Source organism: Abramis brama (assembly GCF_963993115.1).
Source record: "Abramis brama genome assembly, chromosome: 15".
NCBI lineage: Eukaryota > Metazoa > Chordata > Actinopteri > Cypriniformes > Leuciscidae > Abramis > Abramis brama.
The window spans coordinates 20254792-20273914 of NC_139977.1; the positions used below are offsets into that span (position 1 = coordinate 20254792).

Here is a 19123-nt window from a genome sequence, read left to right on the forward strand (position 1 = left end):
GTGTGTGTGTCTGTGTGTGGATGTGTCTGTTTTGCACTCTTGATGTTTTAGAGATTCACCCCTTCACTGTTGAGTCCTTTTTTTCTGCATCCTGGCTGATTTGTAGATTGTATGCACAAAAAAACCTCTGTGTTTTCATATTTTTGACAATTTCCCATTCATTTTCTATGGGGGTCATTTTTGACCAAAGAGCAGAAGTGTGACGACCACTTAGCATGCTTGGATCATGACCTCAATATTTTTTGTGTGTTCACATACCTAATACCATAAAAGTCACCTAGTTTCATAGCATTCCGATGAAGCTGTGATTTTTAAAAATTCAAAACAGATTTTTGTAATCTGAATTTATTAGTGTGTATGTGTATAAAAGTGTGTTTGTGTGTGTGTGTGTGTGTGTGGATGTGTCTGTTTTGCACTCTTGATGTTTTATAGATTCACCCCTTCACTGTTGTGTGCTTTTTTTCTGGATCGTGGCTGATTTGTAGATTGTACGCAAAAAAAAACTCTGTATTGTCACATTTTTGACAATTTCCCATTCATTTCCTATGGCGGGTCCATTTGGACCCGAAGGTCCTGAGTGTGACTATTTTTTTTACAACCGCTTAGACTATTCAAATCCTGTCCCCAATTTTTTTGGGTGTTCATATACCAAGTACCAACAAAGTCACCAAATTTCGGACCATTCCGATGAAGCTATGATTTTTTAATTTTTTTTATTTAAACGCTTCGGGACCATTTGGACCCGAAGGACCCCAGAGGGTTAAATATTGTGATCCTTTACTGCCTCGCTGAATAAACAACGACTTAACAGACGTTCAAGTACAGCCCCCTATTTTAATAAGGAAAAAAGCTGAAATCCCCGAAACTGCATGTCAATGTTAAATGTATATAAATGTATATACCATTTACAATCAGTAATAACGTCTGACTGCAACGGTGCATCTCAATCTGTATGGAGAGAGAATTGTGTCTTTATTACATGCGAGAAAATAAATGATCTGAGAGAGAAAAAAAAGTTTGAGAGAAAAAGTTATCACACTGATAGCAAAAAAGCATTTCATGAGAGAAAAAAAAAATATTTGAGAGAAAAAGTTTTCATACCAATAGCAAAAAATAATAATATTTGACACTAAAAAAAGTTTTGAGAGAAAGTATTTTCTCATAGAACATAAAAAAATATAAATTTGATTTTTTTTTTTTTCTGAGAAAAAAAAATCTCTCAAAATACTTTGAAAAAAACTCTCAAATATATATTTTTGCTATCAGTGTGAAAACATTTTCTGCATAATAATAATATCAAATAAAAAAAAGGCAGTTGACAAATCTTCCATATCACAAATGTGAAAGCAAAATGGCCAGGATCTGTGCATGACTTAAGAATTTTCAGAGATTCACATTTATGCACATTATTTGAAAGTGGTAAGGAAAGTTCCACAATTAAATATCAAGCTCACTGTATTACATACACTTATGCTGATCCTAACAGAACTGCATTTTTTTCATAGGTGATTATGACATGTTCCTGCCTGCAGACAGGTGTTTTATGACCCCATTCCCTGACCCAAACCAGTTACAATGCAGCTATAGCTCATTGCACAAGGGCACACAATGAAATGAACTTTGGCTAACTAAAGGGAAGATTTCAGTGTCTGAAAAGTCTGAGGGTTGCACACCTGACAGGGCCTGTGACATTGTTGCATGTGCCAAATTACACAACACTGCCCAAAAAAAACTTTTCATTAAATGTTTAACAAATATGCTTAGTTCCTTGAGTTTTATTTCAATTGTTCTTTGTAAAGAAAAGCCAGTGGTCAAGTGCCTGCAACAAGAGATATTAGACACATGCCTCATGTAACAAATAAAAAGGAAAAGTTGGCTATATACTGCCCACCTGTAGGCCTATGTCTCCTCTGTCTGTGCAGACTCTTCTGTAGGCCTTTCTGTAGATGTGGAATCCTGCAACTTATATTGCAGCCATAAAGCATACAAGTATAAATTAAGTAAAGTTATTTATGCACTTGCAGGTAGGCTAGTTCCTCCATATGACAGTTATCTGAGAGGGTTTATTCACTGTCCAGTGCAATGGAAACAAATGGACATTACAGAGTCTTATACTTTCTTTCTTTTGGAAAGTTAGAAAATGTCCACTTACTGCACATATTTCAGCCACTTTCTTGAGAACAGATACAAGTGTTGGTGTATTATGTAAAATTGCACAAAAGAGGAAAACACAATGACATTACAATGAACTACACTTGGGAAACGTGATCAATAACTCATGGCAAAATATTTTTACATTAACATAAGTTTATCAGTTTTCACTTTCACAAGTCAAAGCAATTCATCATTACTCAAGATTTAACAGTTGAAATGACTATATGGCCTTAATTTAATGCAGCAAAAATTATTTTACAGTGTAGGCTACTAAGATCTTTTCTTTCTTTTTTTCTCAGCCTTTTTCTTGGTTGCTTTTATAAACAGACAACAATTTATTTAACAGTGCCTTTAATAGAAGAGAAGAGACTATAATATAACTAAAAATTACCATTATGTAGAATATTTTTGTTCTACACTTTTATTTGTTCCCATGTTCTAGTGTGGTGACTCTGACATTACAATGAACAAAGTAATTATGCAATTATTAAAATACAAATAAGGCTAATAAGTGATAAAAACAAATAACATGGCCACTTCTAACGGATTTAAATTGTCTGCTACTTTTTGCCAGCCCTCTCTCCTGGCTTTTGCAGACTTTGAGGTGTTCCCTGGCGTTTTGATTAAACATTAAAATTCCGAATAAACTTCGACTATCTTGCTCTGCTGAGGAGAAAAACTGTGCGCGCTCTTTGGCCACGCTGAACAGCCAATGTTTCTACTACTATCGATACATATCCCCTTTTAAACCAGCGCATGAACGCGCAGTTATCTCAGATAACTCAATCCAGCGATACTAATAATCATAAACAACAGGTGTGTTCGAAGAACCCAATTAGCCGGATCATGATTAGCACGATGATATCATCTTGGAAGTGTCATTTGATCTCGGATGTAATAAGCAACGTACGAAGAACGAGCCCCTGGACTAATACGCATGCGCAGTAAAGAGTAAACAAACGAGCGAACCACTCTAAAAAAATAGCGTTTGGCCAGAGAATATCTAATAGGAAGAGAATTGGCACTCTCTGATTACTTCCGGTTTCTGGACTGGCTGCAGTAACACGTCTCTGTCCATGCGGGGGCGCTCGCAGGCGAGTGCAGAATGAATGGAGGTCTATGGCGAAAAACCCTCAAAATCCACTTTTCTCAGGATATAATTTTTTGTCTAGTAATTTGAATGTTGTATTCGAAAGGAGATGCAAAGAAATTACACATTTCTGGGTGTTAGATTTTTTAGAGTCACTTATTTGGTTTAAAAAGTCTTTTAAAATGTCAATGACGTCAGAATGCTGACGTCATTAGCAGAATGCTAGCGTGTTATGGGCAACAACAACTCAACCTGTAAGAAATCGAAAAGAAATAAGTACTCGTTCATTCAACTTTCGACCTATAACCCATGTTGAACTTGCAAAACCTACAATAAAATCTGAGATTTCTCAACGGCAATCGGGTGAAAGAGACACATTTAGCCGTATAGCCCCATAGACTCCCATTCAGTCTGCACTCGCCCGCGATCACCTCCAGTGGAATTCTAATGGAACTGCAACCAAGATCGATACAATGGGGCTAATAGGAAGTGCCAAGGCTCTGGTTTGGCTCTTTTAACTGGAAGGCGGGACTTTTAGTCCATTATCAAAAATGCGATTGGCACTTTAAGCTGCAGGGCGGGACTAAATGTTGAGCGCTACGATTTTCCTCATTCACTCCCATAGGAGTGGAAAGTCGCCACTTTTGCAGTGTCTCTGATTGGTGACGCAGCTCGTGACGTGACGTGAGGTCCACAAGCACGCTGCTCGCGTGATACGTTAACTTGTCGGGACAAACAAAACAGCGCACTCTTATTTGAGAATACAAATTGAACAGTTCTTGGCAGGTAAGACTTGTAAGATTACTATGACCCGTTTCATGTGAGTTTGAAACACTATGTTGTGTTAGTAAACGTGCGTATTGTTAATACATGCATATGCGCGAATTATCATGGCGATTTTGATGTATTAATGCACGGGGTTTCACCTAGTGGTCCACAATTTTGTCTCTTTACAATCATGACTCGTTAATGAATGACTTACCATTACACAATGTGCTGTTTTCCTTGTGACTTTCGTAAGCATTACTCGTAACTAACGGTTTTGTATTGTTTTTAGTCATTTGTACTTTTAAATTATACTAACAATTACACATGTCTTATGCAGCTCTAAAATGCATTCTTGAGATTGACTAAAATGGCAGTATGTCGTCAAAAGTATGTGGACACCACCTTATCAGGTTGGGCCATTCCAGTAACTCCAGTGAAAACAAATCTCAGTGCTACACCATACAATGACATTCCAGAGAATTCTGTGCTTCCAACAGTTTAGGGAGGGTCTTTTCTGTTCCAGCATGACAATGTCCTTGTCCCTGCACAAAGCTAGGCAAAATAAATTATTTACTGAGTCTGGTGTTGAAGAACTTGACTTCACAAAGCCCAGACCTGAAGCCTTCTGAACACCTTTGAATAGATACTAATAGTGTGCATTAGTAATGTACCATTGAAGTTGTTTGTACTGCTTTTCATTTTCATATATTAGAAATGTTATTTGCAATTCTACAAAAACAAAAATGTAAATGTGTAGTTCTTTTTCATTGGGCCTCGTCTTTTTTTAGTGATGCATCAAAATATTGGCTACTGAAATGATTTGGCTGAAACAGTCAATTAAAGCTTTTAATTAGGCTTGTCATTGTATCCGACCCACGTGACCAAAAATTATGCCAGTGTAGCAATATGGAAAATCTATTCGGCTGAAATGTTGAGAGGTGGCCTGATGTTAAGAAAAACTTTAAAATGACAGAGAACATGACACCCTGAACCACATAAAGAGATCAAGTCTCTGAATTAAAACATTATTTTTAGTTATGGTTTCCTGGCTAAACTAAGACTTTATTTAGTTTCTCTGGTTCTGTAAAAAAATAATAATAATCTGTGCATCACTTATTTTTGTTTGACACCAGGAAACTGCGAGTCGATCCTCCTGGCAGCAATAACGCTAACCCTCATCACAAATGGCTCAACAAGCAGTTGAAAAGCTTCCTGATCCTCCTGAAGAAGTAAGTCAAATGGCAGCTTTGGCGCTCATATTGCAGAATAATGAAAACGTTTGCATGTTCAACTTCTTTTCTTTGTTTCTCACAGCTTTTACTACCAGAGGGTTGGAAGCATACGCTGCCAAAAGAGCAACATCTCTGGGTCAGTAAGGCTCTCTTTACCAAAGATGCATCTGGGAAGTTGACGCTGACTGAACCTCTGCAGCTGTGGTGGTCACCTCCTGGACCCCAGTTGTTGTATTCACAGCCTCCTCCTTTTCCTGACCTGTTCTTTCATAGTAGGCTGTTCCTTTGGTTGCCCTGTCGCATGTGGGCATACAGGCTAGTGTGCGCGAAGCCCAACTGCCGTCGTCTCGGCAATCATTTGAGGCCTTGTGGGTTGTACAACACCGTCCGGAGGGTTTTGGACATGAGCGGGTGGTATTTCATTGTCACAGAGTACCTGGAGTGCTGTTCTTGCAAGAAGAAGATGGCAGGCTGGTCGCAAGACATTCTGGATCAATTGGATCTCATCCATCGTGAGAAATTCCCAGCAGTCCTGACCTACAGGTAGGCTGAGATGTTTGACAATCAAAACATTGTAAAGATGTTAAATGCTCAGGGTTTGATTTTTGTGTGTCTTTTGTTCAAAGGCTGTCTTGTGATAAAGAGCTTGTTAGACTGATGCAGTGTCGGGCACCAGGGAAGTGTGCAACTGCGATGTACCGGCACCTTTGTGTCCGGCATAAGGAGCAGTGGATGGCTCAGGCCACAGAGTACCTCTCTGTATTGAACAAGTTTCAAGATCTCAGCGCAGTTACTGTCAGGGTGCCACAGATGATGCCAGTGCCTTCTCCGTCCTTGCTGTTGACGGTATATGCAAAGGATGCACTGACACGGCTCGGAGAGATGAAGGCCAGGATCACATCCATCTACGGCTCCATCCTGAAGGTGGCCTCCACCAAGAAGGTGAGAAGACACAACTAAACTTTATGCATTTATTGCAGTATTTTTGTTAATGACATACACTACCGTTCAAAAGTTTTAAAAAGTCTGTTATGCTCACCAAGGCTGCATTTATTTAATCAAAGATACAGTCAAAACAGTAATATTATGAAATAATATCATTTACTCAAATAGCGGTCATCACTCCAGTCTTCAGTGTCACATGATCCTTCAGAAATCATTCTAATATGCTGATTTGGTGCTCAAGAAACATTTCTTATTATTATCATTATTGAAAACAGTTTTGCTGCTTAATATTTCTGAAGAAATCATGATCCATTTTTTTTTCAGGATTCTTTGATGAATAGTATTTTCAAAAGAACAGCATTTTTTTGTAATAGAAATCTTTTGCAACAGTGTACATATCTTTAGTGTCAATTTTGATCAATGGAATGCATCATTGCTGAATAAAAGTATTAATTTCTTAAAAAATGTATGTCCCCAAACTTGAATATCCATGATAAAATATTTTTTAAACCACATTATGTACTGTTTGTATTTATGTTGGTTTCATGTGGTTTTAAAGACCATTTTCAAGGCAAGTACAAAGTGTGGATAACATACTTTACATACACCTTGGATACATGTGAGCATACATCTTTATCAATAATAATAAACTGTAAATGTTAATAGTTATTAATTAATTCGTAAATCATCATATCACTAATTTTTTGGAAGTAACGTTTCCTTGTTATAAAAGCGTCAAATTATCTGATATTTTAAGACTTCATTGACTATGACTCTCAGTCATGAGGTTCTGCAGGGATCCTGTCAGTGACATTATTTCCTTTTTTGTTGGATCACATAAATATTAATAAGAGGTTTTGTTAAAATATTCATGTGGTTTAATTATTTTTAAGAATTTAATTCAAACTTTTTTCTTAACCATGGTGTCAGGGCAGGTTTTATCATCCTGACATTTTTATCATAATGTCAGAATTAATCATAAAATATATATTTATGACATTTTTGGAATTTATATTTATGTATTGTTTTTAGAGTATTTCTTTTGAAATAAATGAATAGATCCAGATAAAAAGAGCACCATTGACCCATATAACACTGAGATTCATCTTACAGCATTTACCAATTATTCTCATTCATGTTTAGGTCACTAAGAAACAGAATTCAGCTGTGTGGGCCACAAACGTAGCAAATGAGAATGGGCAGGTCCTAATGTGTGTCCTGACCCAAACAGAGGGAGAGGGCCTGCTTCCCATGTGCTCCGGCTTGATCGAACGTTACCGGCGAGCTGGAGAACCTCCTCCGCAGATTCTGTATGTGGGCCAGGACTGTTGTTCCACTACGGGCAAGAGTAAAATGGAAGCCATGTTCCACGAGTGGGACCAGCTGGTTGTCAGGCTGGACGCATGGCAGTTCATGCAGCGGTTCGCAGCAGGCGTCACTTCAGAAAGCCACCCGCTATACGGCCCCTTCATGGGACGTCTCTTCTCCTGTATATTTGAGTGGGATGCTGGAGATTTAAAAACACTGCAAGAAGCCAAGCAACATGAGCTACGACAATCTAAAGATGCCAAAGCAATCGGGAAGCTTACTGCCAAAGAGTTACTAAGGCACTGCCGCCTCCAGACACGTGAGGCTCATGTGACCAAGCAGCTCATTGAGCAGCTGTTGAAAGACTTCATGGGTGCTACAGACTTCATGGGCAACAAACTGGTGGACCAAGAGAGGATGGAAGAGATCTGGCAAGGCCAACAATGCCATCTTCTGTGTATCCAGGACCCTCCTGGCGTACAGCTTTACAGGAAGGTCAGAGAGGTGACCAGAGGAGGGCTCTTTCTGCCTCTGTACCACTGTGCACGTGGCGTAGGATCCCTTGAATCATTCCATCAGCATCTGAACCACTTCATTCCAGGTTTGCATATCTCACAAATAATGTGTTATTTCTGTGAATTGTCTCAAGTTGGATTCAAATGTTTTTTTAAACTGCTTTTCTTTTTCTTTTTTTAGATACAAGTACAAATGACCTGTACTTCCATGTTTATCTGATTGAAGGGGTAGTACAGTGGAACAAGGCCCGATCTGTTGCTGTCGAGGAAGGCGGTCCGCTGCAGCAATATGCAAACCGTCTGAGCCAGAAGTTTCTAGGCTACAAACTGGTTGAGGATCACAGTAGCCCAGGAGAGTACACTGGTAATGCATTGCATGTTTATACTGTATGTATATATTTATGACTGAAAAACTGTGATTGTTTTTTACAATGGCGTATATATATTTATAAGATGTTTTAAGAACACAAAGAAAAAATTAATTCAAAAAGTGTGAAAATAGTATTTTATTGTGTATAAAATAAAATGCTATCTGTCAATTTAGTTTATTCCAAAATGTAATTTCTACCAACATCATTTCCACCAAGGAATGCTGTTAAACAGCACAATACATCATTTGAGATGTGCTGGAAATGAAACCGGTGGGAATTGTTATTACTTTCAGACAAAAGATGTACATACACTACCATTCAAAAGTTTCAGCAGCAACTGTTTTCAACATTGATAATAATAAATTATTCTTGTGCAGCAAATCAACATACTAGAATGATTTCTGAAGGATCACGTGACACTGAAGACTGGAGTAATAATGCTGAAAATTCTGCTTTGCCGATGCTAGAGTTTTTTTACTGTTTAAAAATACAGGGTTTTTTTTACTGTATTTTTGTCATGCTGTATTGGTATTTAGTCAATTTTGTCTTGTTTTTGATTATTTTTTGATTGCTTACATAATGACATACTGTTTGCCCAGGTGAGCTCATAGGGGTGGAGTATCTTTATTCTCAAACCAACAGAGTGTTGGAGGTGGACGACATTATGGATCCTGATGTACCTGATGGAAGTGATGATCAGCTGGAGGTTGACCTGGAATATGAGGATTCAGGCTTTGATAACCTTAAATCACCAGAGTTCTTGGAGTTCAGTCTCAAACCACTTCAGGAAGTGCTTCTGCACTCACTTTCCTCTGGCCTCTCAACATCCCAGCCGGATCCAATAGTGTCTTCCACCTCTGGGCCTATAAAGGATGAGTCTTACACTGCAGACCAGTTCACACATCAGGGCATCTCACAAGAGGATGATAATGTAAGTGCTGTTCACTGTTAAAAAATAATAATAATTGCCCTGCACTCTTGAATCACAGATACTAGGAAAGTGTTTTGCCTCAGCTAGCTAGTTGTAAGGATTTGCACATGCAGTTTGAAAAACAACAACATTTGATTGATTCATTGAATGTTAGTTGTCTTTTTCTTTTTCTTTTTTTTTTTACATAAAAATATGTTCTCAAAATAGAAAACGCATTCACTTGGCACTGGCTAGTTGGCAAAAAAGTTATTTCCCAACCTGTACAAGGCATATAAGTTTGCCACTTATATTGTCTTGTTTTTTAAAATGTATTTTCTACCCTTTGTTTGTGCTCTTTTAAGTTTATTATACTTTATTTATTTTTTTGATTTTTTTTTTTTTTTTTTCAGGAAAAGTGCATGGGACCTGATGGTATTCCAGGGTATGACCATGTTATTAACCTGGCCAACAGTCTGGTTGAGCTTAGAAATCATGGATTTGTCACACAGCGAAAGGTGGATGAGATTGTCACTCTGTGGGATAACCTATCAGAGCACGACAAGGGTGGTGTCATCCACCCGGCTCAGCCCGAAAACAAACTGTGCTTTAACAACAGCCATTCCGATACCTTTGTGACTCCGTGCATAGATGGTCTGAAGAGGTATGTGTGCCAGACAATTAAAACATCATGCATTTTTTAATCTTTATTTAATTTTTTTTTTTTTAAATACCTTTTGTTCCACAAATCTTCTTCAATGTAAGCCGTCTTGTTGCTGCCATTTGCCTGGCTCTCAGCCACATTCACCCTGCCGGTCAGACCATCGCCGGTGTCAGGGTGAACAGGTGGGCTGCCATTCTCCGAGACTACAACATGATTAGAGACATCGTTCAGGACAGCACTGCCATCTCGACACGGACACGGATACAGCTGCTTGAGATAAACCAGAGGACATTGTGCCAGTGGTGAGTTAATAATTGATGACTGTTGATTATAAGTAACATTGCACCTACATGTCAATTAACTCTCAGTAGACTGTTAGTGAACTGAAGATAATGGGTAGACGCTCAGTCTAGGTGCTAATTCTGGGTTTATCACCAGGTTCACTCAGGAGTGTCGGCCAGAACACCACTTAAGGCCAAATATTCCAGAGTATGAAATGACGAGCTGAGAGAGAGTTCTTATTATTCTGTTTATTCTTTCCTCTTTCTTGTGTCAGTAATTCTCAGTGTGTAATTTGAGTGTGGTTTCTATACAGAGAGAAACAAAATACAAATGAATAAAGGAAACATATGCATACACATAATCTCTCCTTAAGCACTAATATACATTACAATATAAATAAACAATAGTCAGAATATGACTATATATATATATATATATATATATATATATCTTAAACTCTAAAAAGTAGGCAGAGGAAGATTCAAACACTTAACGTTACATGGGATTCTCAGATTTTCTATGCATTAAGTCACCAATAACGAACTTTCTGTCATCTATGATATAGCTACTCAATAGCCTAGATAGCCTATAATGGTCCAGATAATAATATTTAACACAACTTACTTCATATTTTACTCAACCACAAAGTACTGATAAGTAGTAAAGTATAAATCAGGTGGACCGAAGCTAGAAAGTAACGTCCGAACGCGAATATAATTAACACAACGCTCGCGTAGCAACCCTTAAACTCCTAACTCTCATCCATATCAAATAACAGAAATAACAGCTAACAAAGAAATGCAATATCATGAGTAATACAGCAGAAATACTTACTTTCCTCATTCACGCACACTCCGAGGAAAAATGTCGCTCACAATGAGAATCCAACTGACTGACGATCTCTATCGTACTGCGTACTAACTTTGACAACCGACCGACTATCTTTATACTGCATACTAACTGCGTGACGGCACATACAATACAAACCAGTGCGCGCGTCCGCTATCCTATTACAAGCACTGAATAAACGGCAGTAAACGTAAAACATAACTCACAATATGGTCAACTGTACTACAGTAAATAATAGCAACACTAGAGTAGAATAAGTAGAATAAGTTGAAATGTTCTGGCAAAGTTACTTATAGTCAGTAGTATGTCTTGCCGCTTTTTCACTGTCAGGCCAAACCATTCTCGTTGCTTAACCATTCCATTCCGTGGTGATCCGGCCCAGATGGTATGGATATATGGTTTCATGTTTCACTGTTAAGTCTGAAAACGGAGCTCTTTGGAATGTAATATAAATGCATCAGTCATTACTTTGGCATTGCAAAATTTTACAGAGGTATGAGATGTAAATAGCCACTGCGTTATGGAGCATAATCAGATATTTCTATTTTTTACTTAGCTCAAATAGCGTGCTTAGCCAACTACAGAGAAACTGGTAGCCGGTAACGACCGTCCGAGAGTCTAGTTCTGACTGAAGCGTGACCTCTGTGACCTGAAGCATGACATAGGATGTAGGCGTAGCGTAAGCTTAGGTAAGAGTAGACGCCTCTCGCAGTTCAAACAAATAGGGCTGGGCAACGAACTCAAGCTCCTCCTACATTTCTCTTTAAAAATTCTCGTTTTAGACTTCGAATTTGTGACCCGTGTTTTGTTTTGCTCTACCCTCTGCGCTTCCACGTTTGTCAATACGTCATGCATTGGGTCAGAGGTCACTCCTCCACTGGAACTAGACTCGGACGGAAGCTAGTGATTATAGTTTATAAAGTTATAAACATGGATATTTTTCTTACAAAACCCATCGCTTTGCTTCAGAAGGCCTTTATTAACCCCCTGGAGCCGTATGGATTACTTTTATGAAGGATGGAAGGCTTCAAAATCCAAGTTATCATTCACTCCTATTATAAAGCTTGGAAGAGCCAGGATATTTTTTTAATATAACTCCGATTGTGTCTGGCTAAAAGAAGAAAGTCATAGACGCCTAGGGTGGCTTGAGGGTGAGTTTTGGATTTTCACCCAAAATTGAAAATTCTGTCACTATTTACTCACCCTCAAGTTGTTCCAAACCTGTATGAGTTTCTTTCTTCTGTTGAACACAAAAGAAGATACTTTTAAGACTGTTGGTAACCAGACAGTTGATGGGCCCCATTGACTTCCATAGTAGGGAAAAAAAAAACAATGGCTGCCGTCAACTGTCTGGTTACCAGCAGTCTTCAAAATATATTATTTCGTTTAACAGAAGAAAGAAACTCATACAGGTTTTTTTGGATGAACTATCCATTTAAGTAGACGTCTATTAATACTCTACTGGTTGACATGAAGGTGCAACGTTATTTATAGTCAACAATGTCTAAATGAGACCATCAAAACAAAGTTTTACCGATTATTAATATGCAGTTGTATATTAAATGTATATACATGCAGGTGAATTATTGTTTCATCTTTTCTGTACATAGGTACAATGCCAGGAAACAAAGGCAAGAACAGTTGGTTTTGCACCAGTGCATTGACCACATGAAGGCTTCTGAGCCCCTACTTCCTGTGCTGCACAACGTTCCAGAGCCACTACAACATGGACATGTAGGAGATGTAATTAAAGTAGTAATTGGAGGTCCCATGCCTACTGATGCCCCACTCTTACGACTACACCTAGAGCAAAGAGCTGCTGTCACCAGTCTCCCTAGTCCAACAGTGCCTAGGACCACTGCTTGGCGGCGGAGGAAGGCAGAAGGCAGAGGGTTACCCCTGAAGCGGCTTTGCGAGCAGTATTTGTGTCAAAAGTGTGGCAAACCAAAGACGAAAGAGTTTGGTCACAGCCAGTTCCGCGGAGTCCACTTTTGTGCCAAAGCCTCTGGAAAGACTGTACAGCAGTGGATGGAGGAGATGAGGAGGGCAAAGTGAGCCAACATAAACATTTTCTGTAAAAAAAATTATATATACTATATATATATATTAATATAATGTTTTATTATTTGTAAATTCCATTGTTTTTTATATACTTTGTTTTTAAATACTTTGATAGTGATCTAGGTAAAAAAAAGGCTTTTTTTTTTTTCACTTACCGGTATGTCATTAGTGAAATGGCAATAAAAGCCTTTTTATTCTCATCTCTGTGAATTTTTTCTGCCATAAAAGGACACATTTAACATAGGGATGGGTATGGTTAAGGTTTTAACAGTATTACTACTCTTACCGATGCTGCTTATCGATCCGGTACTTTAACGGTATTCTGTTCTTTTTGTTATACTTTTTTGTAGGTGTCCTCACCTTAGTCAAACCTCATAAATCATCAAAAATAGAACATTATAGATGAGAGAAACTTCATGTTTGAGAGATGTAACTTCCTGGAATTGATGTCACTGGAATGTACTGTTATTTTACAAGGGTTTACAAGGGCTGCCATGAAATCAGGGGACACAGATAAAATGATTTATATTTCATAGAAAATAATGTATAGTTATGCCAAAACATTGCTTGCGACCATACTTAGAACAATAATGCAAATTAGATTTTTGTATCATTTTGACTTCAATTGGCAAATTAAAAGTCCTGCTGAAAAAGAACAAAGTGAACATAGCGAGGGACAGTCCAAAAACGCAATTTTAATTATTTAAAATAACATTTAATTGACTTTAATTTTATGTAATATTGAGGAAATAATATCATAGTATTATTGTTTTTAAATCACAAATTTATTTGTTGTTATAGAAATTCTTTGATTATTTTTTAGGTAAACAAAAGGCACCAATTTCATGGAATGAGCATATCTTTAATCTGTTAAAAGTTCAAATAAAGTAATATAACTGAATATCATAAAATCTCAGATAAATCTCAGAACTATACAAAAAAAATAATAATTTACCATCTGTGTGGGCACTGTTGTTGTCTCAGTGTACTGGAAGCTTCTTCTGTCACCAAAACAAATTCCTTGTGTGTGCAAACATAATTGGCAGTAAAGCTCCTTTTGATTCTTTCTGATTAAATACAATAGAGGTACTCTGGCTGAATTTGTCACGTATGCCATTTATTGAAACAGACAAGATAATATTTACAGTTGAAATACCATTCAACAAACATTTTTGGTGCATCCATCTAACCATGACATTTACATGAATGGGTTTACATTTGGGGTTTCATTTTCAGAATACTGTTGTACATTGTATAACATGTTGTGTGAATGAATGGCAACTCCATTTATACTTTTTTCTACCACCACAATTTTTCTTCTCAACTTTGAGTATCTAACTTTTTCACTCAATGCTACCACACGCAATCGTGTGTTTGCACAATCTTATTATTGACATCTTTTTCATGACCGGGAACACCACAAGGATAACTGTGCCATTTTGTACAAAATAAAAGTTTTTCAAAACAAATTTCCTGGTGAAACATTAAAGTAGACTAGTGTGATCAACAGTGCAAATCTTTTTCAGATTTTATTTAATATTGTGAAAATTATTAATAAATAATGCTTCTTTTACTCAAAAAAATAAAAAAATCAGATACCTGCTCTCAGATAAATGAGGCCTACGATTAATCGGATGCAAATAGAAATATAAAACCAGTCCTAATTGAAAGAGAACAAGTTGACAAAAATATTGAATCCAATATTGGGTGATACAGGGTTCCCACAACTTGGTTAACTTCAAATTCAAGGACCTTTCAAGGACTTTTCAGGTCCAATACCCTCAAATTCAAGGACTTAATGTGGGGACACGTTTGTTGTTGTTGAGGTACCATTATAGTAGTTTTGTGCTCTTGATTGTCATGGCAACGTACAACACAAAGTACCTCACGCGGGAAACACTTAACGTAACTGAGCGTAACTAACGTAAATCAAGCAAGCTAGTATGCATAGGCCACAAAGTATTGGTGAAATAACACATTAGCGGACCGGAGGGAATAATATGGAATTTTTTCCAGAAAACTTCTTGCACAAAATAAATTCAAGCACTTTCAAGGACCTGTATGCATGTATGTTTATTTTCAAAAACTTTCCAGGGCCTTGAATTTTTGTTTTCAGATTCACAAACTTTCAAGGATTTCAAGGACCCGTGGGAACCCTGATGATAATATAGCATAACAAGTGATTTATAAGCTGTTTTTTGTAGGCCGGTCATTTTTGACCGGGAACATTACAAGTGTTAGGCTATAGGGTTTTGAACACAACCTGAGGGTTAATACATAGTTACTTTAGTAAAACTATGATTAACTTTTGCAAGGCTGTGGGGTTGTCTGTGTGCCTCTTATTATTTTATTATTATCGTAATATGCAAGTTTCTAGATTACACTTTAGAGTAATCTGTAATCAGAAGTGACTGTCATAATAATGTCCATGTCAAATATGTACAGTTCTAGGATAATACAAATCATGCAGTTAACAAACATCATGTATTCATTTAGACAGAAGCAATGAGCTTTCTAAAGCAATTATTACAGGTTTTGATCATAATGATTACGATATAAAGATAATTTGACAGTTTTGATTTGATTGTCATTTGTGTATGTTTATGTGTAGTTTCGGAGACATCCCACTGGTCACTAGCTCACCCTTAAGCCCTCTTCTGAGGCAGTGGCCCTCGCTGCTGTTTACAGGAGGAATCCCATTCCGGGACACTCATGGCCTGCTATAAGGGTGAAGGAGGAGGCCATCGCTCGTGTGTCAGCAGCACAAGGAGATGACACATCAAGTCACCAGCTCGTGCTGAGAGCGCCCTGCAGTTCGGCCAGTACTGGGGTAAAAGCTTAAAATGGTTGCCATCCAGTGATATTAGGTAAGCATCCATGGTGCTGGCCATCCATCAACGGGAGCGTGAGGGAGGAGACACCACCCAGTCTGCCATCATGGGGAACAAGGATGCCTTGCTGCGATATGCTGCCCTGTTCCCTGACATGATGAATGCCATCAGCGAGCGCCGGGTTCGAGAGGGCACTGGCACACCAGCCCAGGAGGACATGATGCGAATAGGCTTCGGCAACTTTGCCAGTGTAAGGCCCGCTATATTGGTCCAATCTCGGTTCGGCAATACACGGGGAAGGTTATCACGTGTTCTGTCCTCACTCATGCAAAGTATTGGTTGGTTAAATTTGTAATACATTAATCATATGTATACTCGTTTATTTCATCTGACTCCATAAATGAAAAGGTTTTAATTATATCTGTGGATCATTAATCATGAGTGAATGTTTGACTATTCCGTTTAACTCTTTAATGAAAACAATATCAAAGTCAGTTAGAATAATCGAATGTAACAATTTATTATGTCAGGTAAATGTATCATGCCAATTTCATAATCAATTCAAAGATAATCGATACAAAACATCAAATGCTCTGGAATAGAGAGAAGATGCAAACCCAACTTTAAGAAATACGTGAGGCTAAGAGATCTCTCTCTCAGCCTCACAGGCCAATCTGAAGTACAGAAAGGGCCCCAAACTCCCTACTGAATTTCATTAAATGGCCTCTTTCACATGGAAATTTGCATTCAGAGGTAACACCCCTGGGTGTAGGGAGACCATTTGTCTAGAGGCCAACCCCTCCTTGTGGGCTAGTTATCCATAAACCTTCAAAAACCTTATTACCTTTTGTTTCACTTATTTGGAAATAGGACATTTGTACCAGTCGCAGTGTGACATTTTAAATGATACCAATCATGAAAATACTCTGTGATAATCATTCACATTAACTATACATTTTCTTGGGTGATCTTCAGGTGATCATCTGAGCATGAGAGAGAGGGGGTGAGGGGAGAGGGAAAGAGATGTAGATTCGGATGACTCGGAGGTGATACTTTAGTCTTGATGGTGCATGAGGGCCAGTTCAAATGGTAATCCCCAGAGAGATCCTTTTGTCCTCTCAGGGTCTGGTCACCCCCCGAAACAGACTGTCTGGAATTTCCTAATTTATCAATTCTTACACCAGCATGTCCTTTAAGGACCTGTCTAACAGAGGATGACATAATTCTCAATTCAGTTAAGAATTTGTTGTGTTGGGGCTTGATTTAAATGTGTGTCCCTCCTTTTCAGCTTCACCAAGTGGGTTAGGAAGCAGGAAGCCAGACCGGGTACCAAAATGGATACTAGTAACGGATAGTTGGATAGTAACGTTAGCATAATTAGCGTTGGTACTCATCAGCGCTTGGCATGTTCAGCCTGTAGCACATTCGAAAACTATAGCTGGTTAACCTCTCTAACTATTTTATTTCATGTTTCATCTTAATTTGTGTATGTGTAGTTAACAGGTTGATACATTTGTGTGAATGTCATGCAGGCTATGGTCTACAGTACAGCCTTAGACAGTAACCTGTCACCAGGTTACATTATGATTATTTTTTGGCAATGTTATTGTATTGTATCTTATGGGAGGTTTTCTATTCCCTGTACATTTTATGAATTCTCATGAATGGAAAATCTGCATTGTTAATTCTACTATTATCCAGTATGTACTTTACCACTTGAATCCTAGATGGAAAACCCAACATTTAGATGGAGGGGAAAGGAGCTGGCCATGCACTCCACGCCTGAGGCTCAGTCCATCAGGGCCAAGCCTGATCTGGCTGTGGTTTGCAAGAAGCCAGAAGAATGTGAGGCAGAGGCCTGGGCCCGTGTCGTCTCAGAGGGTGGTGATCCTGATTCCGTGATGCTGGTTCTGAGCCGGTATGCGGTTCAGTTCGGCGTGTATCGGGGTCAGACCTTTAAGTGGCTCCTAGAAAATGACGTGGGCTGGGTTGTGGGGCTGGTGGCTAGCCATCAGCAGGAGCGTGTGCGCAGTGTCTCCACATCTCCACTGATGGTCCACAAGGACGCCTTGGCCCGCTACGCAAATGCATATTCTGCTGTTAAGGAGTCAGGTTCCGGAGGGCATTCATGGATTCCAGAGTCCAGGCCTCACAGGCCTGGACAGGAGGGCCAAGCCCTTGTTGAATTTCACAGGTACAGGGCAGAGACACTGCAGGAACTGTATGAGTCCAAGGACAAAGACCACATTGGGTGAGAACAGTCATTTGAATAACAATGTCATGCTGATATAAGTTGTATTTTTTGTGATAATTGATGAATCTAATTTCTAATGAATATATATTTTTTAATCAGTTATGTCAACTGGCTGAGGAAGCAGACCGGGGACCCTGGAAGCAGCCCTTAAATATATCAGGCGCCGTGACCAGGAGGCATTGATGATAGAGGAGTTTATTCATTTCTTTTCATGTACAGATGGAGAGTGTGGGACCAGATGGCCAAGCTGGTTATGACCACGTCATTAGGCTGGCCAACAGTCTGGTTGCCCTGCGCCATCAGGGGTTTGTTACTCAGTGTAAGGTGGATGAGATCGTCATGCTGTGGAACAACTTGTCAGATCATGACAAGGGCCGTCTTATATATTTCCCCCGCCACCGTGACAGACAACTGAAGGGTCGCTTCAAGGTCAGCCATTCAAAGACCAATGTGACCCCTGGCACTGAAAGTCTGAAGAGGTACTGGTTTCTGTTGTTTTTCTCACTTTGTTACTTCTTTACCATTTGATTCTCTTAAAAGTTCTTTGTATTTTGGCTATAATCATCATAACCGGTCTCGTAACCAATGTTATTCACTTGTTTGATCCTTTTTCACTTTGCAGATGCTTCCTTTGGTGTAGGTGGACCGGCTCAGTGGCCCAGCTCAAGCCGTGTGGGGGAAGCCATCTGCCTGGCTCTCTGCAGAATTTACCCTGCCGGTCAGACCATCGCCGGACTCCGGGTAAACCGATGGGCTGCCATCATAAGGGACTACAGGATGATTCGGGATATAGTCCTGGGCAGCCCCGGAATCATGGCTCTGACAAAATTAAAGCTCTTTGAGCTAAACCAACTCACGATCTCCCAGTGGTAGGTTCATTAATTAATTGTTC

General features: G+C 38.8%; 2 protein-coding genes across 3 annotated transcripts; both read left to right on the plus strand.

Moving 5' to 3' along the window:
- Nucleotides 1-3878: 3878 nt before the first annotated feature.
- On the plus strand, nt 3879-14242 carry LOC311097348 (uncharacterized protein). Of its 2 annotated transcripts, none has more exons than XM_084136945.1 (10): nt 3879-4030; nt 5146-5241; nt 5327-5787; nt 5871-6186; nt 7333-8098; nt 8194-8376; nt 8983-9314; nt 9704-9954; nt 10056-10256; nt 12696-14242. In XM_084136945.1, exons 2-10 carry the CDS (start codon nt 5197-5199, stop codon nt 13138-13140), a joined length of 3000 nt encoding a protein of 999 aa, XP_083993071.1. In that variant the 5' UTR covers nt 3879-4030; nt 5146-5196; the 3' UTR covers nt 13141-14242. The 2 variants fall into 2 exon arrangements, with proteins under 2 accessions (XP_083993071.1, XP_083993072.1); XM_084136946.1 differs by having other exon boundaries at nt 8239-8376.
- A 473-nt stretch (nt 14243-14715) lies between these two features.
- LOC311097349 (uncharacterized protein) lies at nt 14716-18469 on the plus strand. The gene is made up of 3 exons (XM_084136947.1): nt 14716-16227; nt 17705-18228; nt 18331-18469. The coding sequence occupies exons 1-3, from the start codon at nt 16024-16026 to the stop codon at nt 18380-18382; spliced, it is 780 nt and encodes a 259-aa protein (XP_083993073.1). The 5' UTR covers nt 14716-16023; the 3' UTR covers nt 18383-18469.
- The last annotated feature ends 654 nt before the right edge of the window (nt 18470-19123 follow it).